Source organism: Cephus cinctus, unplaced genomic scaffold, assembly GCF_000341935.2.
Source record: "Cephus cinctus unplaced genomic scaffold, Ccin1 Ccin1_scaffold0129, whole genome shotgun sequence".
In the NCBI taxonomy this organism is placed as follows: domain Eukaryota; kingdom Metazoa; phylum Arthropoda; class Insecta; order Hymenoptera; family Cephidae; genus Cephus; species Cephus cinctus.
In genome coordinates this window covers 1,265,905-1,293,029 of record NW_014332862.1, presented here as the reverse complement: position 1 = coordinate 1,293,029, position 27,125 = coordinate 1,265,905, and the positions used below count along the sequence as shown (strand labels likewise).

The window sequence follows — 27,125 nt, the reverse complement described above, 5'->3', positions numbered from 1 at the left end:
AAAAATAAACCTAACAGCTCGCGACGATAATACGAATTCTCGTCCGTTGCGATATTAATAATAGAATAATAATAAAATAATTAATGGCAATAATAGATGACATTAATAATAATAAATGATCTTTCGTAATATACCAATTACTAATATTATTTACAGATTTATATAGGGGGCCTCGCGTGAAACAAAAGTAACGTCTCTTTGCGCGAGAAAGCCTAAAATATCGCGTCGTATAATTAAGTGATATTTTTTATTCTACAGGCCCCCCCCCACCCCCTCCTTGGCCCCTCCTGTATTTACTGCACGCTCTCGCAGCATATGCTGGAAAGACAATTGTTTCGGGCCGAATGTATTTATTGGTTGTTTCTAATAAAAATTTCCTTTGCGCATGATCCGCAAGCAAAGCCATTCCCATCGGGACGTCACTTTTGGTACACGCGGTATATATTTATGTCTCTATATATACTTCTATTATAAAGTATCGTTGAAGATTCCATTTATATATATATATATATATATTTATATTTATATATATACCTCTTTATAACATATAGTATTGTACATTATACGCGTTAGATTGTGCGACTATCTACATGTATCATACAAAAACACTGAACCTGTCTGGCGCGACGGTTTTACAAAAGTCGTGTTTCTTATTTTTAAATGCGCGCGCTCGTGCGTCTATGACTTTTTTTTTAACGTGATTACTCTTGTGTCTACGTAATTGTTTATGCATACGTTGTGCGCGCGTGTATTCGTCTACTTGTTTTCATCGTATATAGGTCCTTTAGTTTATCATTTATTTTCACGGATTATCACATTTTTCACTTGACCGAGGACACCATTACCACTAGCGTCGTCACCACCGTCACCGACCGTCATCCATTGACTTCATCGTCATCTTCTTCGTCGCGGGATTACTTTTCGTGCGAATATCGGCAGAATGCTATTTAAAACTCCCTCTCGCGCTTTCACGTACTCGAGACAATCGTTATAAATGGACGATTTGTTATTTTGAGAAATCTATAATTTTAGGTAAAAATCATCTCTACTGTGATAACATCGAGATTTGATTGTTGGTCGGTGAGTATTTTGATTATTCAATAAAAATCCAAAGATTTCGTGTTCTTTTTTCTATATAATTATAAATTTTGTTATTGATCAACAATAAACGATGATACTTTGTATTTTGGATCGTTCTTAGAAATTCAAAGGTCGGAGAAGAAGACCGTAGGATATCGGTATAGGTATTGCGTTAAAGCTTTGGTCCATATACTGAATATAAAAAAAAAAAATATTTTGCAAAAGTACCATAAAGGCGATAACAAAGATCATTCCAAGTGAACGACATTCGGACAGTCGATTTTCATCTGTCATCAAGGAACATTCAAGTAGATGAAGGAACTATGAAGAAATTTTATTTGAACGGATGAGAACTCTGTGTCAAGTAGAGATGATCATTGAGAAAAAAAGAAAGTGAAGTAAGAGTCTACTCGGAGAGTACTGCTGATTAGGAAACAAGAGTGACGTCATTGGTATCGTCCCAATTAACCGGTACGCTACCAAGATCCGTAACCATAGCGTCGCTTCCTGTCTGATAAATCGGCCGAAGTTCTTGACGAAGCTGAAAATCCAATCGACGATGATGACCATGAGCACAAGCACCACCACTTCCACTACTACCACCGGTACCAGGACCAGGATCGGTATCAGCACCACCGGCGCCAGCAGCAGCCGCGGCAGCAGCAGCAGTAGCACGTTGGACGACGGCCTCGTAGGCCGCGGCAGCGACTCAGGCCAGGGCGTAAGGGTGGGTTGCGTGATGTCACAAACCCGGTGCCGCGGAGGTCGGAGGTGGCGGCGGTGCGCTAGACGTCGCGACGCTTGCCGCGTGATGATACAATGGGCTCTGATAGTAGTCCTGGTGATGATTGGTCATGTTGTGCATCGCCGCTGCTGCGGCGCCATTCGATCCCGCGTGCATGCCGTTATGATGATGATGGCTCGGTGGTGCCGCATGATGAGGATGATGGGGTGACCCGTAATTCGCATAGCTCTGATGCAAATCGTACATCTTCAGCTCGGGAGGTTTGGTATCCTGACTACCAGGGGACGTCCCTGCCGTGGCACCAGGTAGTAACCTCGTGATGCTGAAGGGATGACTGGCCGCTGTGTATGGCGGCTCTTGCTTGAGGCTCCCAGTCATTCCGTGATGAAGGGCGCTTGGATCTGCCAAGAGATGAGGTGGTAAACTGCGACCGACCATGGCCGCGAGTTCTTCGTGAGCAGCACCGAGATCGGTACCGAGGAAACCACCGATATCGGTAGCGTCGCTCTTCAGGCTGGTGTGATGCTGATGAAGGGTCGCGCCGCCCGTGTGATGATGATGATGAGACGAGACCAGACCGTGTAGATCTTTCTCGTCCTGCTGCTGAGATCCATGATGGAGACTCGAGGGTGTTTTCTTACCGTGATTATTTAATTCGTGAGAGGAGGGACTGCTATGGCCGGTGGTGTGGTGTTGCTGATGCTGCTGATGCTTGTTTGTCTGCCGCGTCAGCTCCTTCTTCTCGTCCTTGAACCTCTTCTGCCGGCGGAGATAGCAACCATTTTCAAACATGTTACCACTGTCCGGATGCAAGGTCCAGAAGGAACCCTTGCCAGGTTTATCAGGCGTACGCGGCACCTTGACGAAACAATCATTGAAGCTGAGAGAATGCCTGATTGAATTTTGCCAGCGCTGCTGATTTTGTCGATAGAACGGGAACAGGTCCATTATGAACTGATAGATCTCAGAAAGAGTCAGCATCTTGGATGGCGCATTCTGAATAGCCATGGTTATGAGACTGATATAGGAATACGGTGGTTTCGCATGTGTGTAACTTCTCCTATAAGATTTATCCGTTCTGGCTCTTTGAAGGGCCGAGTTTGGAGAATCTGGTTCCGCTAGAGAGAGCGGGTCTCTCGTGACACCAGCACCACCTCCAGGAGTCAAGGGTCCATATGCGCCGGCACTCATACAAGCACTACCGCCACCCATGGTTGCACCACCATAGCTGCCCATTCCTCCTCCAGCCATAGATGCCATACCCATAGCTGAACTCATGCTGCTCATGTTGAAGCCACTCGCACCCTGAGGACTGCAACTTGGCCCAACTCCAACTCCCATGGACATTCCCATCGACACGCAGCCCATCGAATTTATGGAGCTGTAGGTCGGCGCCATGCTGCCCATGCTGGACATGGCAGCGCTTGTCATGGCACCGCCGAGGCTACCAGCCTCGCTGTATAACTTTTGCGACTGAAGCATTGTCATAGAGATCGACGGGGGGTGTCAAGCGAGAATCATCAAAAACTTAAAACGGCGATCAACGCGCCGCTGTCTCGGTCACACTAGGGCCCTCCACTTTGAACAGTAAATAATATGTATTCCTGAATGTACACTCTGCGACGTCTCAAGATTTAAATTTAGCTTTTCCTTCCGGCGGTATAGGAACTTCCTCTTAAAGATTCATCTCTGTCCGAACGTTTATCAAACAGCAGTCAGACACTTCTTCAGACGTTTTGATTTGTTTCCCTTTTCTCTTTGCTGTACAGTCCTGCAAGCCAACCTGGAGTGAACAGACTGGTGGTTCCTCTCTCTCTCTGACTCTTTCTCTCTCTCTTTCCTCTTCCCTCTCTCCACTCCCTTTCACCAGTAATAAACACTGAACAATCACTGGAAACACAGGTTTCTTGTAAAGAGATCGAAGAGCATAACAATACTATCGACTAACAGCAGAGTAATGACGAGAGCGCGCGAATCTCGCCTCATAAGTCGTCACACAAAAACGAGACACAGATCGGTCCCGCGAAACCGTCACAAAACCGTCACACAACTATCACAAACTGTTTAGATACATGACCATGACAAGTGGTTGTCAAACGGCGATTCGTCTTCACTCGCCGTCCAAGTCTCTAGGACGGGCAAAGAGGCCCACGTTGCCCCGTGGCTGGCCAAGAAATCCTCTGGCTGGAGTTGGCGCCGTTAATAGTCACGTTAAAAAGAATGCCCGAAGAAACACAAACACACGCGGACAACAAGAGCGCGTCCCGAACAATGCGTGTCCGTAGTACTCGATGACGTTGCGATAGGGGTAATTGTTGTCCCAACAACTATATACCACACGTAGTCGCAGTTATTTGCGGCTGTTTGAGCCCTCTCTCTCTCTCCCTCTGTGTGTAGTGTGGATGGAGGCCGGTTAGCGAGTGTACCCCGGTACTCTTGAGCCGCGGAGTCTTGTTCAAACACTCCCCTCTATACCAGACTCGCTTGGCTAGTCGTGACCCCACCCACGAAGTAGAGCCAGCCAATAGTAAAAGGATGGGAGACTGGTTCGTGTCCCCTCGGCCAATCGTGACGGACGCTTCGAATGTTTCGGCAAGCAGCTACCCTCGGGGTGGCAACCCCGTCGACAGCTGTGCCAAGGGACGAGTAAAGTCGCGCATGCGCACAATGGTAATACGGTAGTCTGCGCAGACGCCGTTGTCGTTGTCGTCGCTGTTTCGGCCATCTCGCACCGCCGGCGACGGCGGCAACGGCGGCGTTTCTGCTCGTTGCGTAATTTTCGACGTCGCCGACGTCGTCCTGCCGTCTCATGTCATGTCATCTGCCACACATTTGACACCTCGAGACGCTCTGTACCGACGTGAACGCGACGCTTTTTTTTACCCGGCATCCCTCGAAATCGATCGAGACGCGTTTTCACTTCACTAAACGCCTTACGTCGCAACGATATTATTTAATGGAAATTCAGATCTGTGTTGATGCGTCACATCTACTTCCTCGCCCACATTCCGCGACGGTATTTTAGTGCGCGCAATAGAACTTTACGTGATTCACCATTTCCTCACTGATATACCAACACGTATTACATTTCGCGATAAGAACAGCGTCAATGCCTCAAGGATTCTCTTGCCAATAATATTTCACTGCGTACGTCGGATCTGACGATTCACAGGAGACACGATCTGTCCGGATTCCAGGTGGAAATCATTCTGGTAAGTGTGATCGAAGCGACGATCATCACTGACGCTTTAAATTGCCTAGATTCGAGTGCTTTTCCGTACAGTAGCTAATTGCCTGCGATGTCACAAGTGTTTACTCGAGATTCAATCCACATTTCTCGTTGCCTATCACACGGAGACACGTCTGACTCTCTCCACAGTTATTGTTCTCGTCGTGGCGCCGCCATTATAGTTCCTTGAATGCATTACGTATATAGCTCTGACGTCGGTACGTGCTTCCGAGACATTTTTAACTGGGTCGCGTAAGCACCAGGTAAAGAATATTTATACCAAAGGTGTCCTAGTGGTTTCCCAGGTACCATCTTTGTTTTTCATCTTGTGGCTTACACGCCGTAAACGATCATCCCACAGGATTACCACAACGGGTTGCCGATTCGTGTTTTATTGCTGTCCCCCCGGTCTAGCCTAAAAGGTGCTATTATTTCTCGAGGGAATAGAAAATGGCAACGAAAAAAAATGAAAGAAAAAAAAACGAAAGAAACAAAGAAATATACAACCTCCATAAAGATCCGAAACAAACATTCAAGTGTCCCGCTCATTTCGTCGCACTTTTTTCTATTTCTCCCCATTCGTTCGCCAAACCAGCCTGCGATTCTCTCCCACGCATTGCCAAACCAATGGTTTCCTTTTTTTTTCATTTCAATTGCCAGCAGCTTTGTAATTGAACCGTGGACAGTACGTTTACCGGATACGGACTAAAATGAACTCAAGCCCGGAAATGAATGTCTCTACGTCCGGTTGCTCGCGGTAAATTATCGCCCGAAAGCTACGAAATTAACAGGACTACCCCTACGGCCAGTCAGATTGGGCCTCGGACCGGTTGGCCGTTTCAAATCCGCGTCCCCCTCTAGAATGAGGTTTTAATCTCGCTGCTTGTTTCCAACCCTGAAATTAAAAATATCTACCCACACGACCCATTCATCCTTTACTGTCCCCATTTGCTACACTTCGCAAGTGAGAGATATACATCTCCTCGTAGCATTGCCAACATTATTCACCAACCTGTGGCAACACTATTATGATATATTATTACATTTATATAGATTGCGTAAATATTAAAAATTTTACTGACTTCTCTGGTAATCGATTAACGACGCGTTCAATCATCGTTTTAATGCTCATTTAAAAATAGATATATCGCTATATGCAAACGATCAATATATATATATATATTGGTCGTTTGCATATTATATATGGTTAACACATTGTATAATATGTAACTAGAGATTCTGTGACTGTACGTTTGTAAATACTTTAACTGGCAAAATCTATTAACATTAGATTCGAATGGCCACCTGTACCGGGTCTTTATCGAGCCACCAATTGTTTGCGGAATAAAAATATTATTCCTGTAAACAAGTGAGACTCTGTTTAGTATTACAGGGGCGCAAGGCTCTTCGATTCTTCGTTCGAGCAAATACACTAAACCCGCGCTACGTTTTCGTTTAATGAAAAAGGAGACAAGGATAGTACTGATTTAATTACTTATTCGGAATATTTGGTCTCACTTTTTTTTTTCTCCGATCAAAGACCCTAGGAGCCACGTGTACTTGCTATATTTGATCATTGTGGATATATTATACAGACGGACCAATGGCTTGGTTGGTCTCCTTGATAAAAATGTTTTGTCATTTTTATAAGGGTGAAGAAACGAGCGATGAGTTAAGGGGCTGAAAAGGGAAGGAGAGGAAGAAAAAAAAAACGTCCTGCTCAGGTGGAGTGACCCATTGTGGCTACCCTTATGGGTGACGCGTATTCTACCTGGTCCACGTGGGTGGCCCCGTAGTTTCTTCTCCTATATTAACACCGATGATAACTAGACACACAATGCACCCCTTAGCTTTCTTCTATTCTTCTGCCGTCCTACTTTTTATATTCACCTATTTTTCACGTTTTCTCCCTGTCTTCTCTCTTCGCCCCATTTTCTCTGCACTCACGGATCCTCGAAACCGTACTGCTTTCACGTCTGGTACAGTCGCGCGTTTCCAATGTTTTAATCTGCCGATTCTTTTTTCTTTTTCCTTTCTTTTATCGAATTCGCTTGGAACGCCGCTGAAAAAGAAAATTTGGAAAATAACATTAATTCTCTTTCATGCGTCGTCACGCGTCCCGACGTCACCGTGGGCGTTTTCATGGCCGTAAGAGTTTTCATGGAAAACTCATATACATATACCTTGACGATTGTTTTTTTAGTACGGAATCGCAATGCGCTCGCAGAACGTGCAGGTAGTGTCACAATCGGATGCGTCGTATGTACCTGTTGTCGAACGTGACTGAAAAGCGTGCGTAGACGATTTTGAAAAAGCAAGTAAAAATAAGGGGTGGAAGGATCCCAAGAAAGAAAATTGACTTCTTGACGGCGCGTTTGTTGTTCCTGCGCCGACGTTGGAACAACAACAAATCCTAGGGGCCCATAACTGAGAGTTTCGGACGTCCAAGGTGGGCAACGTTCCCTATAATCGTGTGACAGGTACTTTGCCCTCGTTCGCCCTTAGCCTCCTTTCGGATATTTTTCTAGGGCGATCCGATTCACGGATTTACGAAAGAACTCGCCGACGCCTCACCCATCCATTTCGGGACGCCAAGAAGACGCAAACTTCAACTTGAAATACCTCGGAAGCCTCCTTCGATATATTCAGTATTCTAGGGTAACTCGACAAATAACTTATTTGTTAATTTTAACAATGAAAAATATCACTTGCCAACATTTTACGATACAATTGGAATATTATGGGAAAAACCCCCACAGGATTTTCACAGGACTCGATATCCTCGACTGTGACCTACAATTCTGTCGAAGGATTTGACTTTGTAATTCCATAACACAACATCCAACTAAAGAAAAAGGGATCTGGCACAGTTTTACCAGCTTAGTAAAGTCCTAAGAGGAAAACCACATGACACTGTATAGTCATACTACAGAGCATACCGGCACTCGTCCATAGTCATTCGTCAGCTACGTCATTCCACGTGTAAAATATTATTGAGTTTGATTACCCTGGCAAATCCTAATCTGCTTGATCCTTCGAACGCTGCTTCAAGGATTTCCTTGAACGTTTACAAGAGCCGCGTCTGGTCCTTCGTTTGTCCCTGAAACGATTCGAAATTTCGTAGGCACAAATTTGCCCGTGAAAAAAAAAATTCAAATTTTTGTTACCCTTAAAAACAAATTATTACATACCTTTGGCTACTCTCTATAAGTACGTACGTATTTCTAATAGTAATATATATATAACTTGTATAATAATATATATAACTATCCTTACTATCCAATCCTATGGCGCTGTGGAATACGTAAGCTGTAGGTTATATAACGATATTACATAGGGGTAGTAAAGAGGAAAACGAAGGGAGAGTACTGTATAATATAGAGCCATTTAAAAAACGATGATTCGAGTGTGCCCTATCTCCACTTGCGTTCCACAGAAGCGTAGCGTCACGTGTCGTGCGTGCCTCTTCGAGCTTTCCCCAGATTTCCAACCCCCTAAATCAGCCCTACGTTCTCTCTGTATCTTCCTAGAAAACTCTGCACGCTACCTTACGATCATCCCCAACGAGATAATAATGAACTACACATAGGGTGGGAGATAAATCTAAAAAAAGTTTCAAAAACCACCCACTCCCTTGTATACACATATATATATATATATAGAAGATATGTAAATTCTTACTTTTGCACCTTGACCTCCGACCTTGTCCCCCCACACTGTACGCCAAAGGTTCTTTTCAAAATTTTCGACCCTGATTCATCCCAGCTACTAAATGCATTTCGACCCTTATTTAATGGTACGATATATCAATACCATTGCGTCACGTAGTACACGTACACGTGACAGACGATACGCGGCCATCTTGTGCTCAGAGATGGAATAAGAAACAACCAGTAGAGAAGTGTACAGAAGTGATAGGAGCCCGCAGAGAAAGTAAAACAAAGCTAGTCAAGACCTTGTAAAGTTTCGAAATTATCCATAAAGATGATAACCGTACAGGAAACCTGCGGATATTCGAGAAGCGATTATTCTCGTTCGCTAGGAATTTATGCTTTTGTTTGTCCGACGAAGGAGAAGTTAGTCACCGACGGTGAAGCTTGAGTGTCGTCCAGTGAAAAGTGAAAAATCGCTTGTCCAATGTACGGGTCACGTTGACCCCATAGCTAATCCCACCCTATTGTCATCATATTATCTGATGTTTGATGTCAAACGTCAAAGTCCTCGACACCGGACTGACAAACAAATGAGTCACGCAGTACGGAAAACTTTTCGGAACACGGACGAGCCACTGTTTATCGATCCGGTAGAAAAAGTGAAGAAACTGGTAAGATGGAATACGTTGAAAAATTGAAAAATATCTGAAATCTACGTACCAAATTGACGTATAAAAAAAAAAGGTACAAGGAACATATACATATATTAACCTAAATAAGTGAAACGTACAAGACACTGAATTTATAGTATAGGCAAGAAGTGAACGTCGAGGGTTGAAATTGGCATCAGTCACTGATATCCCAATTGGTAACAAGCGATAACAATTGCTGGCTCGTTGATCGATAGAAAAAATGAAAGGCAGGTGCCGGATGAGTCTGCATATGAAATATAGTAAATTAGTAGCGATTTCTTATGTGTCCATCACTCGTATTTCCGCCCCACGTTGGAATCAGTCAATTTTAATAATTTCCACCTCCCGATATCCCCTCGACCCTCATGGAGTTGATGTCTCTTTAACGCAGCCCCCTGTGAATATCCTTGAATGCCCAACGTGACTGGTAGAATTCACAGTGCCGTCGGAACGATCCGGATCGTGAGCTCCCACGTAGGTATTGATCGCGTTTGCGTAAAAAAAAAAAAAAAAAAAAAAAAAAAAAAAAAGGGCGAACCGGAAGTAAGATACGGATAAAGGGATAAAGGAACCCTTGTTTGAATTGACGTTCTAACGCGTAAGAAAGATTGTGAATCTCTTCTCTTTGCGCTAACGCGTAAAAATTATCAGCTCGACGCCATCGAGTCCCGTGATGCCAAGAAATGCCGAAAGTTGCAACGTTGGATACCTCGGCACGTCGTTGGGACGTAGTGTCCTACCTTCTTTCATTCCACCGGGTCTTATTGTCGGGAAGACAATGGTCGAAAGTGCAAAACCCAAAATTTTACAAGCGGCTACCGCTCTCGTAAAGTAATTATCGATTTACGACTGGGGTATCCTTCGTTTTTCTAACCTTGGCCGATACCCACGCGGCGGCAGGTACCTCGAAAAGATTCGCGGCAGTAAAGAATTATCCAGGATCGTAACGTACGTAAGTATTATAAGGCGCGGTGAGACCCACTCGTGAACAATGGGCCTTACCCGCATATCCTGAATGCCAACAAGAACTAAAAACAAAGAGACAGTAAAAAGACAAAAACAATTATATACGAGTACAAATCCACAAAGATTTTAACGCTGCGATCTTAACGTCTATACCGAATAACAGTATGAAAAAAGTTGGGATTTTGAAAAAAAAAAAAAAATATTTGCATTCCGATATCTGCACACATCTCCGATACATATATATCCTCTTAATATTTTCATGATTCGTGAAAACTACGAAATCGCGCAACGATGCATTTTCCAGGCGTCCTGACGGAGGCCGTCCCGACGGAGGGTCGATTGTGTCAACACACCATGGCAGCGGTGCTCTGCAGATTTACTGTCGTACCTACTCTAAAGAAATTTCACCAAAAAAAATTATCCAAAATTTTCAATATTTTCCTTGTGATGGATAACAGTATTAAAAAATGCCGACGATCAACCTTATTCCCGATTCCGAAGTTTTCTTATGATCTTCATTAAATCATCAGTGATAGCCGGTTTATCAATATACACCCAAGTGTGTGTGTGTGTATATATATATATATATATATATATATACGTTCTATAGATTAGTCAGGGGCGTAGTAAAAAAAATATTGAGATAGATTTTGTTAATGGGGATTCCTATATATGTATATATTTATCTTAGATGTTAACGTTATCGTAACTGTTACTCTTACCCTTACTTTTATTATTACTTTCTTACTTTCACTTGTTCCAGATGTCGCCCTTCCTCGACACGATCTTCGTGGGAGGATTCGCACCGAAGGCAAACACAGATCCATACGCAAGAAAAACACCTACCACGGCCAATCACAACATTTTGCCTATCAGTGTTGCCGACGTAGCCACCATTAAATGACGTTTACATCGACGTCATTACTTTCGAAAAGAAAATCGACATGTCAATTTCTCACTACGGATTATAACGAAATCCGTTGATTCTCAAATCGTACACTTTTTATTTCACGAATACTCCAACGAATTAACTTAAACAATACTTATGTACAATTTTTCAAAATTTCTTAAGACTTAAGTACATTCCTGTAATACTTCAACGTACTTTCCACTGAGTGCTTATGTATTTATTTTTCGGTAAAGTTATTCTCAAAATTCGAGCTCGGGATTACTTGCCATTCTGTTATGCTCGATTTACGCTTCCTACCTTAAGTAATAATAATAACAATAGTAATAAAGGTAAATATTATTACCCATTTTGATTCAGGATATTCTGATTTTCGTTTCATTGAAAAATTTTAAGTTGCGCAATATTAAAAATTTTCCATAAAAATCATTCTTTCTTTCTTTTTTAACATCAATGGCACTTTGAGATTCCGGAAAGTTCCAGTTTAAAGTCACTGAGCTGTGTGTCGTTGTTGTGTCTTTATAACCTATCCGAATATCTGCCTATATGTATTACATATTGTGGGTATATAGACGGAAATCGAGTTTAAGGCAATAATTTGTGGTGTTTTGGTCAGTGCTTATGAATTTTTTTTTCTGGAATTTTCGTTAATTTTTTTCTTTTTTTTTTTTCTTAACATTTCACACTGCTCTCTCTGATACTTCTTTCATATCGTTGATTAAGTACACGATGGACGTAATATATTTTTTTCTTCAATAATATTAAGTGAGCGTCAGACACGTCGGACGGAGAAAAGTTGTGACACAAAGAAACGATGTGCACGCAAATGTGAAAAATGAAAATTTTCATAAAGCTAGAAAAAGTTAAAACTATAAGACAAAAATGAAGCTCGTAATTTGATCTCGTGCATTTCGAGCACGAAGATTTATCAGGCTCTTGGCCAATTCAGGAAATCGAATTTTTTCGAAAAATTTTAAATCCTGATCAGAATACCGAAATCCTTACAGATTTCCCGTTAGTCATTTTCAGTCGTGACGTCTCAGTGACACGTACAGTGTTATTCTACATACGATCCTTTTCTTTCTGTCAGATATATAGAGAAATATGTATAAAAGGTCCTTACGTCATAATATTCTTAATAAAGTACTTAGTGAATATAAATGCTAAGTCGTTAAGTTCTCATCGTGGGCAAGAATACGTATGGGTTTCTCATTTTTGTATAAATAAATAACGTATACATATAGCAAGCGATCGGCTAATGAACAATGATAGTGGTAATGGTATTATGAAGAAGGCACTATAGAAACAAGAGACTAATTCGCATAAATAAAATGGCCCTATAAGCAACTCGTATAAAAAAAAAGAAAGACTAAATTTCAACTATACGACGAACGTAGAGAAATAATTTTTGATAAAGTTCCAAGTTCCAGAGGAAGAGCATAAAAAATCCATGCATACGAATATTAAATACATAAATTTACAAATTTCAAATATATCCCTAAGGACAATCCCATTGGCCAGTATTAAACTCTAAGGCAGTTATCTCGTTATTGCTTTACTCGTGAAAAGATCCTAAAGACATATACGGACTATATGTGTATATATAATTAATAATTTAAAAAATTAATTTTCCCTCAAAGTTCTATAAGTCAGTAACGGGACCAGAGAGACTGGCGTTACTATTGTTAACAGAAGTGCCGGACGAAGATTGGCCATAATCGTTGGTGGATGATGCGCACGCAGAGTAGATCTCATTGTTGTCCAAACTGATTGATCCCATATCTTCCTCATGGACCATCCTGCTGGTCGCAGTCGCAGGGACATCCGGACTGGATTGGTCGCCATCAGCACCGTAGATCTCTCTCTCCTGGACTCCCACCAGCATCTCTAGCCTGACAAATCAGGTTTCGCGTTACGTTCTCTTTCCTTAGCGGCATCCCTTTCAATTGGGTCAAAGAAAACATGGTGTAAGATTTCTCGGAAGCTGCGAAAGCGATAGTATCAGGGCAAAGCCATGCTGCCAACTAAGGACACGGGAATTCATATTAACAAGAGTTCAAGTGTCGCGGGGCTAAAGACTGTCATGCAAAAGCCATCGTCTCGGAATTCGATAACCACGATCAAAAAAAAAAAAAAGAGTGAAAAAATTCGCAGACGATTTTCGAAAAAAAAAAAAAAAAAAAAAAAAAAAAAAAAAAAAAAAAAAAAAAAAAAAAAAAAAAAAAAAAAAAAAAAAAAAAAAAAAAAAAAAAAAAAAAAAAAAAAAAAAAAAAAAAAAAAAAAAAAAAAAAAAAAAAAAAAAAAAAAAAAAAAAAAAAAAAAAAAAAAAAAAAAAAAAAAAAAGAAAAAAATTTTTAAAAAAAAAAAAAAAAAAAAAAAAAAAAAAAAAAATTCCGAGAAAGATGCCTCACAAGTCTAAGCTCAGTCACATGAATTCATAAGAATTACACTTAATTGAGGTACAACTGATAACAGGGTATTTCTTCGCGACAGATAATTATCCAATAAATACACCTGGCGTCAGTTCTAGTAATAGTAGTTGCATAAAAAAATATAAACGGGGAGGTGGTTACTCATATGGCAATGACGGTGATGGCGATGGATAGGATATTATAAAAAAGCATGCACGATGAGTGAATGATAGACCTACGTGCTATTCGATATGTACAGAGTAGCCGCTAGTAAGCCCCTGAGAGACCCTTGCGACATGACGCTGAAATTTTTGGCTGATAACCTAAATGTAGGCTGTGGTGTAGGTGGCGCGTGAAGGTGCTGTCAGGACTCTGGATGTCAGGATTTTCATAGAGCACAACTTTTTCGGGACAATCGAGGTGCCGCCAATAACGGAGACGTCAGGGATCTCGTTAAGATCAGGATGACCCATCAGGACGACCTGATCGGATCCTGCCTCATCGTTCTCAGCAGCCTCCGCAGCGTCTTCTGGACTCTCAATAAAGATTATGGATCGATCGTCAGGTTTCGAGCAAGCCTTGTCAGGCTCTAAGGCCGATTTGCTGAGTAAAGAAATGCCATCGCTCTGATTTCCACCTGGTAACTTAATGAGTCTCTCGAGACTCCCGTGGCTCTTTGAATTTCGCACGATGCCATTTGCATGGCGAATCTCGTCTCGAGCGTTTTTTTCGGGAACCCCCACGACGCCTTTGGTTCCACGATTATCCGTTTTCTTGCGCTTCTTCGATAAGCCCGCAACTGCTCGTTTCGTTTGCTTCGCTTCTCTGCCGTTCGGCAAAGTCTTCTTAACTTCCTCCGTTCCGTGCTCCTTCGAGACATCCGGTTTATCCACGGAACCTCCGTCCGGCGAACTCCCAGGTTTCCTCGTGCCTTTCTCTCCCGTGCAACTGGCCGCTCCGAGCGCTTCATCCTCCCGCGGAGTTTCCGCTGCTCCCGAGCAAGCTCTACTTCTCCCACTGTCCCCGCACTGAACCATACTTTCCGAATTGATGTCCAGACCGTCCGAGCAACTCGAGACTGTCTTCCTGGAGGCTTTGCTATTCGTCAAGACTGAGGAGGATGCCACGGGGAAGCTGTTTATACAGAGTGTACTGCGAACCTCGAAAGCACCGAGAACACCGAAGGATTCCTTTTGAGACTCGGCCAATTGCCCTTGCGCGTTGTCTCGATTTATCGAGGAAGCCGAGGACGTGAGGATCTGATCGATTTGCTTTGGAGGGCGACCGACACCGGATCGGGATGAGGAGGATGATACCGTGACGGGAGTGCTGGTTATACAGGGCGTGTCGAAAGTTACAGGCGTGACGGGTCTTGCTACTGCGCTTACGCACTTTGCTGCCTGATTCTCGGCGAGGGTCCTCGAAGCGCGGGCCTCCTGGAGCTCCCGGCGCAGCGCCAGATTTTCCTCCTCGAAGACGGCGATCTCGCGACTCTCGTTGCTGCTCAAACGTACAATGCCAAAAGTGCGTGAATGAGTGATCGGAGACAGTGCAAGTGTATCGTGATTAACAAATTATTAAAATGTGTTAGAGAGAATTACGGTGATTTTTTTATATAATATATATATATATATATATATATATATATATAAAGTTATCATAATCTTTTATATAATATATACAATTGTCTTTTTCATCGATACATCTACTAATAAGACATAGATTGGAGGGAAACGATTCGCTTTGAACTTTCGTCAGGCCAAACTGAATCTCAAATCCAAGCATGAGTTAGCGACTGTGTCGGGAAGTCATGAAATAATAAAAATCCAATAATATAATGTATCTGACATATATCCAAGAATATATATATATATAGCAGTTATAGTCTCGGGACAAGACAGTAATCCAATGTTATTAAAAGAAATACCTACTTTGCATTTATTTTCAGACTCGTTATTTCATCCTCGAGTTTCACAAGTCTCTTGTTGCTCTCCTCTTCGATTTTTCCTAATTGATTCTGGGAAAGATTAATTGCTCGATATTAGCCACAGTCAGCTTCGTTTGTACACCTCCGCTGAAAATCTTGACTCAACAGATTAATCTTATGTGGGAGAACGCAACGGAGAATTCCCGTGTGTTATCGTCCAATTACGGAATTACGTTCCGAGCAATGCCAAGCATTATGGCGAACCGGCAGCCATTGCTTCCTCTTGATGAGGCTAATGGATGGGTGAAACATGAGAAGACTCGGGTAAGGAGGCCAAGGGAATGGCCAAGGGAAAGGTAGGGGATGTTAAAGAGGGAAAAGAAGGGGAGAGGGCAGGGCCCTGACAGTCGTTAAGTGCCCCACCCTCTATTCTGGCCCTCTGACATGTATATATTCCTGCTGTCCGCCCCTATCTGTAACCTAATCACTTTTCTACGCTACGGATATTTCGTATTATGTCTACATTAGCCTTCTATTCTGTTCCAGGTTCTGCCAAGTGGCTCCCCCGCTCTTCTACCCTTATAGGAACCGGATCGAATCGCATATGGCTTCTTAATCGCACCTTCCCTATGTGTTCTTACAGCTACCATTCGTTGCATTTAATATTTTTACTCATTTTGTGGACTCTAGTTGGCGAAGGATTAGCACAGTAATGATAATTGTTATAGAATGATACGTTACGTTGGATAACAATAGACTTTTATTGTTCCTTTTCCCTATAGCGACTCACACGAGATTTCTTTATTCTTTTCCTTGATATGGCCTTTGCTCTATGGTCTACGCAAAACGTGGGGAGACTGAGAGAAACTCGCAGTGCGACGATAATCGAAAAGGAAAAGCGTGTAGGTCCTAGCATGCATCAGCTGGCTTGTCCTAATCAAACATCGCATGAACATTGTGCAAACAGTACATGGAGGAACACGCCATGGGAGGATGAATGTGGTCGCGTATACTGGAATAATGGCTGAATGCCAAAACCGACCACCCTTCTCACTTTTATATTAGTAGTACGAGAATGTGCCCGACGCTGGCTGTTATTATCATACAGTATCGGATAGCTGCTATAAGTGGAAACTATATGCAGCAAATATCTTTGGAAGTGCGTCATTCAAAATGAAAATTATTATTTGAAAGTACTGGTACACGTTGATACTAACACGTCATTTCCGGTAGAGATTTAAGCTATTGCTGACAGTCAGCGGCTTTCTACAGAATAGGGTTTATAAACGGCAGTCGATTATTCTTTATACCTGGAAGAAGTGTTTAGGGTAGGCATCAAAGGCACCGCCATTTTAGCCTTCCTTCAAATAAATTTTTCATAATTATTTGAGAATGGTACAAAGTAACGATAGTCAGTGAAATTTCTAATTTTAAACTTTGAAGAGCCTGTCAACTCTGGTTATCAATATTGCGGATGATTCATGTATGAGCAATTTTCACTGTGTCTTTTGGATAACAACTACATCCTTAATGATATTTCGAAGGAATTGATAACGGGGTTACGGAATTAGTAGTTTCTATTTGTACTCACTTTTAGTTCGTCGAATTCCATCGATCTTGGCGCCACGGGCTTGTCCTCCATCATTGACTTTACTTTTCTGATTAGTGTCTCTTCCCGTACCTTATTCGCCTCCCTTATCTCCCGTACAATATCTACAAATATACATGTAATAGTTAGTGCAATTGGAAAATAGAAAAAAGATTGAAGTTGTTGTGCGTTTAAATAAATATCCGTGAATACGTAATACGAGGTAGAATACTGTAATCACTAAGTAGGATCAATAAATTACGTGGCTGTTTACCTGATAACATTCCGGGTTGATAATCCAAGGAGGTAGCATGTTTATATCGTGCTAATTCTGCCTTGACATCTTCTAAGTCGGACTTTGTCTCTTGCAGCTCTTTGAATAATTGACTGTTATTCTCTTTTAAAGCTGTCATCTACAATTAAATGAATGAAGTAAGGCTTCGATTCTAATCCATGTCAATGTATAAAATCTATTATTCCGTAGAATTTATATCTTATCAGGTGCTTAATCTAGAATTTATATATTATCAAAGAGAAATCTTGAGTCCCGATGATAATGAACATATTAGATATAATAAACTCATAATTTCTCTTATGTTGATTTAGATCAATGAGTCTGTTAAATAAAATTACCTGTTCTATCAACGATAAAACCAGCTTGCTGTTTTTTCCTACAGTTGTTATTGAGCTTCCACTGTCTATACTTTCTGAATCTTCACTTTGGCAATGTGCTGGTAATTCTGCAGGACCTAGACCAGGATCCGAGTATCTTCTATGTTCAGAATTAAGTTCATCTCCTGCAGTTCCATTGTCATTATTAGCACTAGGTGGCAAACTGGCATAGTCTCCATTCTGATAAGCTGCAGGAGCTGAATAATTCAATCTATTCTCCTGCAGACTGGAGTAGCCATTCGAAATCATATTGGCATTAGTTTGTGATCCAATTGGATGAGTTTGAGGATAGTTCCTCCTTGGTCTACCTCGAAGAGTTCTATATCCAGGTCTAGGTACTGGTTGGTATAACCGATACATGGGTGGCAGAGACACAGGCTCCATAGCATATGTAACAGGCATCGGCGAATATCCACAAACACTTGGATCAGACATGGCAGTAAAAAGACGTTGGCCATTGTGAAGAGGTATGTGTTGCTGCATTCCTGGCTGTTGCCAAAATACATTGGCGTACTCCATACTTGGACCCTCTGCACCGTTTTGTTCAGTTTGTCTTTCATCGGACCGATGTCCAAGAGAGCTGCTCTTCTTAGCATTACGTCTCTTACTCTTTTTTAAATGTCCCGTAGAATTACGTCCGGATGGACCCGACTTCGAGGTCTCTGGCCTACAATATAACAATTAGTTTTCTAGATACCAATAGTCGCGGGAGTATGGTACATGATAAACAACCAAAATTTAAATGCTTACTTTTTGTTGTCCATCTTCTCTAGGAGCTCCAAGTCGCCCAAGGTAAGCCGGACGCGTGTAGAATTCGCAATGCACGCAGGAAAAACGCTGACGAATCAGTACATGAAGAAATGGGAGTGCACGAGAAAAGACACTAACATAAATTTTTTCACGTTCACCTGACGACGTTGAAGACGTCACTGCTTGGCATAGGCGTCGCCATTATTTGATTTTACAGTTTCATGCGGGCGGCGTCCCGATACTGTGTATTAAATATTTCCACGTCGGATAAAACTTGTTCTATTCTTTTTTAACGACTACTCACAGCCGCGCGCGATAAATCATTCTCGGTTTCGATACTGCCAGACACTGTGCGCCTGATGTATCCGTTATTCGAAAGTATATTTCAAAGATATTTTTGCGTGAACGTTCAAACCGATCGGGTAACTTCGACTATCTTCGGTTAAAGAACGATGATAGAGGTGGACAAAATGACGGGTGGGCGGTATTGGCTTAGTTTCCACCGCAATAAGAGTTGAGTTGAAACAAGGTTGAATCAGAGTTGAGTCGAACGGTAGTGCGGTGGAAACGCCAAACTCAATTTTAGACCTAATCCTACGAATGATGCCAGGTTGGGCGAAATCAGGTTTGGTGGAAATGCGCATCTGGGGTCGAACTGGAGTTGTATGCGGTGTTGCCAACTATGTAGTACGAACAGTTTGAAATGTTTTAAAAGATCCAAAAAGATCCTACTGGATCCTACATGCGGATCTTGTGGATTTATAACGTTAGTTGAAAAGATGAATGAAGAAGATGCATATAAATATGTTCAACCAAAGAAGAGAAACATTTGGTTGGTGCATGAAACAATGTGTTGTTGGTATAGCTGATATTTCAACTCAACTCCCATCAACTCTACTTGAACTATGCCTAGTGGGAGTGCGGTGGAAACGGCTGAAGGTAGAAAAACTGGCCTCTATTTAAGCTCTATTTGAGCTCGATTCTGTGTCCGTGGAAACTAAGCTATTGTTAATTTAGATTATTCAGATTAGTTTTATTTTAACAGTTTAGCTAGGATGAGTGTTTTCATTTTGCATGAAAACACGGTGTGACCTAATTCAGCCGATGTAACCTAACCTATTCTTACTCCAATCTGTTTTCAAAACATATGACGTGATATTGCCAAACAACGCACAACAGAATTCATAAGTAATGCCAAATATAATGTGGGCTGAAGTTTAAGTGTATAATTGTCATATGCAATTTGTAAAATGTATTCTCGAGGACTGAGAACCCATAGACTTATCTAACACGACCACTAATAATTTCCAAGGCCAAGAAAGCATCTTTATTCACGTATAATGAAGGACATCACTGTGTGTGAAATAGATTTAAATGGGCTTGAGGCTAATCGAATAACATTATGGACGCAATGGTTTGAAGATCATTTTAAAGTAGTTTTATTGCCAAGTAATAATGTACCACTCAGTGGTGAGGTAAATTTCATGTTACAAATAACTGATTTTATAGTTTCGAATGACAATTATAATGATATTAATCTTTTTATAGGTAACAACGGAACAGATTGATTACTTTGCTGCAAATGATAAGTCTTGTAATACTCGTGATGAGTATATACAAAAAACAAGAAATATTCTGTCAGGAAGAAATTCAGGAGTGTATCAATTTTCTCTGCAAAATGCTAAGTTCCGATGGACAGAAGGCATGTGGGACCGTGGAATTGTTGAAGTAACTCCATGCAATATAGAGGAATTTTCTAAGGTTTTAGAGAAATTTCTTGTGCAGTACCGTAGTATGGAAGAGTCGGTTAACAAGTTGGAATCAGAAAATATTCACCTAAAGCAAATGTACATGAAACTAAATGACAGCCTGGAAAGCATTTCAACTAGAAAAGAAGAGCTTGAACGAATTTTATTGCAAAAGTTTCTTCTCCTTATAAACTCTAAGAAAAAACGAATTAGAGAATTAGAAGAGGCTGCCAAGAAAAGACCAAGAGAAGATAATTCCATATACGATACTAGCACTGATGATGGTGAATCATCAGATGTTTCTGAAAATGCAATCAATAAAAATAAATCAGCTAATAATTACATAGTTGACAGCACATCAACATCAAAAATAAGAAAACTTGAAAATTTGTGCACTAAAACCAATGAAAATGCAAAAGAAAAAAAATCAAGAAGTAAAGAAGGAACGTCGGTAACTAATATTAGTAATCTTGACATAACAGAAGAAGAATCGGAAGAAGATTTATTTACATAAAACAGACTAAGCATGGCTGCTTAAAATTTTCAACATATTGAAATTTTTTAATTATTTATTAGCTGGATACAATTTATGCTATGTGAAGCAATCATTTGTGTGCAAATAATTCATCTATTGATGATGCAAGTGAATTAATGTGAAACAAACGTTGTTTTTTTATAAAAAAGATGAACTTGAAGTTAATTATTCTAGTCAATGTAGAAGACATGAAAAAAATTGTTTACACAAATTATCATAAACAAATAGCAATTTGCTTGAAATCTTCTGCCATAATATTCATTCAACACCTAAAATTTTACATTAAAAAAAAACAAAATATGATTTTTCAAGAACGACCAAAGCGAGTAGAAGGAAATTCAATTAATACTGGATTAATAATTTTCCAATGTCTCGACATATCGTCACATTCCGTTTCTTGAAGAATACCCATTTTATAAAAAAGCTGAGTGCAAGTGATAGCTTCTCGGATGGCTCCACTTCTTGAATTAAATAACAAAAAGTGTGTGAATGGATAACGTGGTGGCAATGAAATGCTTCTTCGAAACTTTTCTAATTCAATCCCAAATATTTTCCGTATAGCTGCTGTAATCAGCTGTGAAATAAGATGAATTTTAAAATTGAAATGTATAGAAATTCAGTATAAATTACAAGTAGCAGACAATAGTCTGCATACTAATTTTTATAGTGATACTAGAAACCTGTATATCATGAAAATCTTGAATACCAATTTTGGGACAAGAGGAAGAATCAATCCATATTAATCGTCTGCCAGTTATAAAGTTTTTCCTAAAACTCTTCTAAAATAAAATAAAATTAGAAGAGAAACACCTTTTTATTATCTTATGCTAAAGAACGTAAGTTAGATATAAAAAGGATATAATATGAACTGACTTCATATTGTGGCAACCCAATATTTATTATCCAGGAAACAACGTCTTCGACATCCCATTCCCAAGGATCTGGCTTTGGTAAATTATCCACGACTGCTCCAGCAAGCTTCTTCAGACATAAGGGTGGCTCTCTAAAATGCACCAACCTCTGTAAATAAATAAACAAAATTTTTATCATTGATTAGCTTTAAATTGAAACTAACCTTGATGGTGGCCATCATTTTTGCTTCTTGTAAGCACTTCATCGTTTTATGTTCTGTATTTCTGCTTCGCATAATTCTGATGATTACAAGAATCTATATACAAAATTGCTCCAGAAAATTGAATTCTCGGAAATTCAGAATTCGTAAAAGTAAAACAAATATATTTTGTAGGATAAGAACCAAAAATACGAATTTGACTACAGATATTCATTTATATCAATAAACCCAAAATTTAATCAATTTTTTTAATTATTGCGTGTTTACCCAGAATCAAGCAAAAATTTTTTCACTCGGATGATAATTCTACAATTTTTAAAAGAATCAGTAGCGTTGACTAAGGGTAAATGACTCGACATTTTACTGGTTGTTGGAAAATCAGAAAATTGTTAAGTGACATCTAACCACACCTAGCTATGGTAAGATGCCTACACTTTGACAGGAATCATCTTCAGTCAATAATTAGGAATATCTATCGGCAAACGAATCTTTGCAGAAATCGTACAGAGCAGTGCAAAGCCATTTAAACAATATGGCGAGATCTGGACCTTCATTTATAGTAGATGATTAAAATGATTGTTTGGAGTTAAATATAAGGTAATTATCTTGACACGTTCCACTTGAGGATTGACAACAACAGGTAATTATTTCTAGTTTGGTTACAACTCAATGGATTATATTAGTAAGGATTTCCTTGATGACCTTAGTTGTCTAAGTTTGGAAGAAGCTGTCAAAAAATGTTATGAGGGATTTAAATTAATAACGTTACAAAATTTATAAATATTCTGAATTTTTATTATGCAGTTAATTCTCATATGTTTCACTAATATGCGTTTGTGGGAGATTAATGTAAACATTTGTCCTCGATCACTTATAATAGTTTGACTTTTATAATAATAATTATCTGTACATATTATTGTTTTTATTATTATTATTATTGCAAAAAATGTCCTAAATATCTCGGTTCTATTTGCTCATTAGCAAATTTTTGTAATAAATTTACATATATGCACGATTTATGGCAAATAAACATTAGTATATATATATATTAACCCTGTATATTGATATTACTTACAGGAATCTATGCAAGGATATAGGATTGGAAGTTTAAGTAATCATGAATGCCTTAATAGAAGATTCACACGGCGAATTAATCACTATATCTATTCAAGAAACAGACACATTCCGGGAGCTGAATAAACGAATTAAAAAAGAATATGGATTACAAATGGACTTTACCAATTTACATGGCTATAGTAGTTTTGATTTAGATGAGAACATTCTTGCTTCTCTGTCAAGTTAGTATTTAGATTTCACTTTCAGTAAAGTATCAAAATACCTTTTTGTTCATGTTATAATACGCATTATGTTTTGTGGCCTCGAATTACTTTATACAACATAATACACTTTCAGAAAATGATCAATTAATTTCAATAAATACAGACACATCCCTTTCAAATCACACTGAAAGTGTCATAGAAGAAACTATAGATGAAGAATGCATCTTGAAAGTACAACCTGATGAAGCTAATGTGGTTGTTTATCAGAATGACATAGACATACATGCAACTTCAGAAAATGATGAAGCTATTGAAATGCATAAAAGTTATCAGCTCATAACATTGGATTCAGGAATAGAACTTGATCAGCAGGTGTTAATTAATTCTACAGACGAGAATGTTTTTCTTCACGCAGACAATTCGGAAATCACAGAATTAATGAGTTTAAGAAATAATAAACGATCATACTCTAAAGATACAATGCAAACAAATGCTAAAGTAATTTTAGAAATTACTAATGATGTGGCTTCACCTTTATGTCGACTTTGTGCCAATAAAAGTGATGAAATGGTATATATTTTTGGAACAACTGAATCAAGAAAGGAAATAGCAGAAAAAATTGATGACTGCCTTCCCATTACAGTAAGTCTTTTCAATAGCATAAATATTTTATATTATCAAGTCAACTTTGGAATTAATTTATTTGTGTGTTTTACAGGTGAGCGAGATGGATACTCTTCCAAAACAAGTGTGTCATTCATGTTTAGAGAAACTTGAGATGTGTTATGAATTTCATAAAACTGTAATAGAAGCAGAAGCAAGTTTTGTCAAAATGGATTATGGAAAATTGATGCAAACAAGAATGATGAGAAAAACTTGTCCACTTTGCAGACAATGTACAGCTAAAATAAATACTGATCCAGATAATATTATTTCTCTGGCTGATAATAATATCGCTGAACCACTTTCTTCTCTCCAATTAAAAGAAATGGGTATTATTGACACGACAGAAATGAACGAATTTCCACCTAAAGAAGAAACAGAATATATAGAAAATGATATCACGAGAGATGAGCATTCAAGTGACTGGCAAATTACTAATGAACAAATCAAAAATGAATCCAAAAATTCAGAAAACAGTATAAATGAAGCTCTAGTTTCTATGGTGACGCTGGAGCCTATAAAAATTGCTTCATGCGAAGAAAAACAAGAATCAAATCGAACAAAGAATACAAATTTCTATGAAATGAGATTAAATATGGCAGAGAATAAAGAAAAATCAAAAGTCGAAAAATTGAAGAAGAATTTGAAACAATCGGGACTAAAAACTGATACAGTAACTACAATTGAAAAAACCAATAAAGTATATGAAAAACAAAAATTATCAACTAAAGACCATACATATAAAGAAATTAACATGACAACTGAAATTAGTATAGACAATGGGGGAGAATGTAATGCAATAAAATGCCGTATATGTGGAGAAACTTTTGAGACCACAAAAAAATGTTACATGCACTCAAGCATTCATGCTATGAACGGTTACTATCCTTGTAGTCTTTGCGAAAAAACATTTATAAACGAGGAAAATTACAACGACCACAGCGTAGAACACACTGAAGGTAAAAAGTGCGAGCGAAGATCTGCAACATATGCATGTGATGAATGTGGTAAAAAATTTGTTAGCGAAGAAAGACTTCAGTTTCATATGAACTTTCACAAACCAGAAGCAAGGCCATGTTATTGTGAAAAATGTGATAAATTCATGGTATCTGAGTCATCTCTATACCATCATTTAAAAACAGTTCATTTGCAGTACAAAGAGTTTTGTTGTGACATCTGTGGCAAGCAGTTCAGGTAAATATCCTGTTATTCTTAATTTGTCATAACATAGTAAATCTATAAATAATTTTTGTATTCAATCAGAGCACAAGCACAATTGGACTCCCATCAAAGAAAGCACAAAGATGAGCGACCGTTCGAATGTACAATATGCAAAAAGCGCTTTTACTCTAATGAAATTTTGAAAAGGCACAAAAAGTTACATCTTCCTGATAAACCTTATCAGTGCGATCAATGTGGCAAGCGATTTGACAGAACAAACACATTGACCAAGCATCTTCTGAGACACCAAGTAGAAGCAGGTAGATCAATGACATGTTACGTGTGCACAGGATGCAATGAAGTTTTTATCGATTCACTCAGTGGAAATTTGCACATTGACAACTGTATCCTGACAAATAATGGAAAAAATAGTATAATAGAAGAAAGAACTTTAACGGCCATGTACAGATGCGAGTTTTGTGAAAGATGCTATACAGATATTAAATACATGAAAATGCACCGAGCTTGCCATACCGGATTGCAACCATACGTATGCACCATATGCGACATAACATACGCAACTTATAATCAAGCAACAGCACACAAGTCTGCACATAAAAAATCCTCAAAGGAAGTAAACGTCAAGGAAGATGTAGTAATCCCAAAATATTTTTCATGCGAATGCTGCAATAAGCAATTCCTTCACTTCACCAATATGAATATCCACAGAAAAGCGTGTGCCAGTGGTAAAAACTGGACTTGTCGATATTGTGGCTTTGTTTTTGAAAATGCCAAAGAGCTTTCAAGGCACAAGAAAGGAAAAGACAACGAGAAAACATGGCCTTGCGAGGGCTGCAATATGATATTTGGATCTATCTGTGCACTTGAAATACATAAAGAGATTCACACGAAAGCTTATGCAAATAGAAAACTCTTCAAATGTCTTTACTGTGGAAAAGAGTTTGTTCAGGTAAGTTTTACCAAGAAATTATAAAGTTTTGGTATAGTCTACTCTGAAATGTAACATATAAAAATTGTATTCTCTTTGAATTACTTTATAGAAAACGCAATTGACCATTCATATAAGAAGCCATACTGGTGAAAGACCTTATGCTTGTGACTTGTGTGACAAGGCGTATAAAATCAAAGCTGAACGGGATAATCATCGTAGAACTCATACAGGTGAACGTCCTTTCAAATGTACACTATGTGACAAAACCTTTACTAATCCTGCTAGACTCCGGGAGCATACAAGATTTCATTCAGGCATACGACCTTATAAATGTAATCTTTGTGAACGCGCTTTTAAAAAGGCCAACGCGAGAAAGGTACACATGACCATTCATACTGGAGAGAAACCTTATCAATGTGATGTGTGTAGTACATATTTTAGAAGAATGGGTGATATGCGAAAACACAAAAAAACTCAGCATGGAGTGCGTGAAACAATAGAAAATAGCAGCGGCTCATTGAAAATTGATTAAAGTAATGTTTGTATGCAAATAACATTATTACTCTAGACACTTAAAAGTATTGTTTAATGGTATTCTTTACAATAATACATAAGTGTATACATTTTCTAGGAAAATATAAATCGTGTCAAATGTATTTTATACTAGATAACCTATGATAGGTTTGACTATACATCATATACTCTGTATATCATTCAGTGTATTATTAATTATTGCTAAATTGTTTAGGAAATTAATTTAATAATGTAAATGGCTCGCAAGTGTTCGATTCCCTTGGATGAGCTTGTAACCTGCGAAAAGGTGCGCTATTAACATTTCCCTAGATACGACTCAACCTATAGAATGATGCAGCAGGAAGGATTAATCATATATTAATTCTTCACAATACAGGACATTATAATATATATAATTAAGACGAGATGTGGGATTGTACAAAAGTCATAATTACTTCTTTAAATAAGCATAATCGTCTATCTTTACGTAAGACATTGACAATATGATTAGAACGAATTCTATTGAATAAAAGAATTAAATGTTTTTACTTGATTTACTGTAGATTATTTCCCCTGCCATT

General features: G+C 39.2%; 5 protein-coding genes across 11 annotated transcripts; 2 read left to right on the top strand and 3 right to left on the bottom strand.

The window, feature by feature from the left end:
* Positions 1-6: 6 nt before the first annotated feature.
* LOC107262822 (silk gland factor 1) lies at positions 7-5,036 on the bottom strand. Its single transcript, XM_015729394.1, has one exon. It carries the CDS (start codon positions 3,311-3,313, stop codon positions 1,823-1,825), a length of 1,491 nt encoding a protein of 496 aa, XP_015584880.1. The 5' UTR covers positions 3,314-5,036; the 3' UTR covers positions 7-1,822.
* A 6,309-nt stretch (positions 5,037-11,345) lies between these two features.
* On the bottom strand, positions 11,346-18,973 carry LOC107262818. Of its 3 annotated transcripts, none has more exons than XM_015729387.2 (7): positions 18,621-18,918; positions 17,832-18,537; positions 17,473-17,611; positions 17,202-17,323; positions 15,615-15,700; positions 15,076-15,183; positions 11,346-13,164 (listed from the first exon to the last, which is right to left on the bottom strand). In XM_015729387.2, exons 1-7 carry the CDS (start codon positions 18,632-18,634, stop codon positions 12,915-12,917), a joined length of 1,425 nt encoding a protein of 474 aa, XP_015584873.1. In that variant the 5' UTR covers positions 18,635-18,918; the 3' UTR covers positions 11,346-12,914. The 3 variants fall into 3 exon arrangements, with proteins under 3 accessions (XP_015584873.1, XP_015584871.1, XP_015584872.1); XM_015729385.2 differs by having other exon boundaries at positions 13,029-13,164; positions 13,923-15,183; positions 18,621-18,973; XM_015729386.2 differs by having other exon boundaries at positions 13,074-13,211; positions 13,923-15,183; positions 18,621-18,973.
* Positions 18,974-19,070: 97 nt separating this feature from the next.
* Positions 19,071-21,954, top strand: LOC107262826. 3 transcript variants are annotated; one of them, XM_015729401.2, is made up of 3 exons: positions 19,071-19,559; positions 19,666-20,095; positions 20,169-21,954. In XM_015729401.2, exons 2-3 carry the CDS (start codon positions 19,961-19,963, stop codon positions 20,880-20,882), a joined length of 849 nt encoding a protein of 282 aa, XP_015584887.1. In that variant the 5' UTR covers positions 19,071-19,559; positions 19,666-19,960; the 3' UTR covers positions 20,883-21,954. The 3 variants fall into 3 exon arrangements, with proteins under 3 accessions (XP_015584887.1, XP_015584886.1, XP_024936142.1); XM_015729400.2 differs by lacking the exon at positions 19,666-20,095; XM_025080374.1 differs by having other exon boundaries at positions 19,071-20,090.
* On the bottom strand, positions 21,183-22,119 carry LOC107262774 (sterile alpha motif domain-containing protein 15-like). Its single transcript, XM_025080377.1, has 4 exons — positions 21,979-22,119; positions 21,777-21,923; positions 21,584-21,682; positions 21,183-21,477 (listed from the first exon to the last, which is right to left on the bottom strand). Exons 1-4 carry the CDS (start codon positions 22,048-22,050, stop codon positions 21,211-21,213), a joined length of 585 nt encoding a protein of 194 aa, XP_024936145.1. The 5' UTR covers positions 22,051-22,119; the 3' UTR covers positions 21,183-21,210.
* Positions 22,120-22,273: 154 nt separating this feature from the next.
* Positions 22,274-27,097, top strand: LOC107262814 (zinc finger protein 184). 3 transcript variants are annotated; one of them, XM_015729375.2, is made up of 7 exons: positions 22,274-22,394; positions 22,472-22,615; positions 23,053-23,273; positions 23,389-23,897; positions 23,974-25,112; positions 25,182-26,049; positions 26,141-27,097. In XM_015729375.2, exons 3-7 carry the CDS (start codon positions 23,093-23,095, stop codon positions 26,561-26,563), a joined length of 3,120 nt encoding a protein of 1,039 aa, XP_015584861.1. In that variant the 5' UTR covers positions 22,274-22,394; positions 22,472-22,615; positions 23,053-23,092; the 3' UTR covers positions 26,564-27,097. The 3 variants fall into 3 exon arrangements, with proteins under 3 accessions (XP_015584861.1, XP_015584863.1, XP_015584862.1); XM_015729377.2 differs by lacking the exon at positions 22,274-22,394 and having other exon boundaries at positions 22,469-22,615; positions 23,419-23,897; XM_015729376.2 differs by lacking the exon at positions 22,274-22,394 and having other exon boundaries at positions 22,492-22,572.
* The last annotated feature ends 28 nt before the right edge of the window (positions 27,098-27,125 follow it).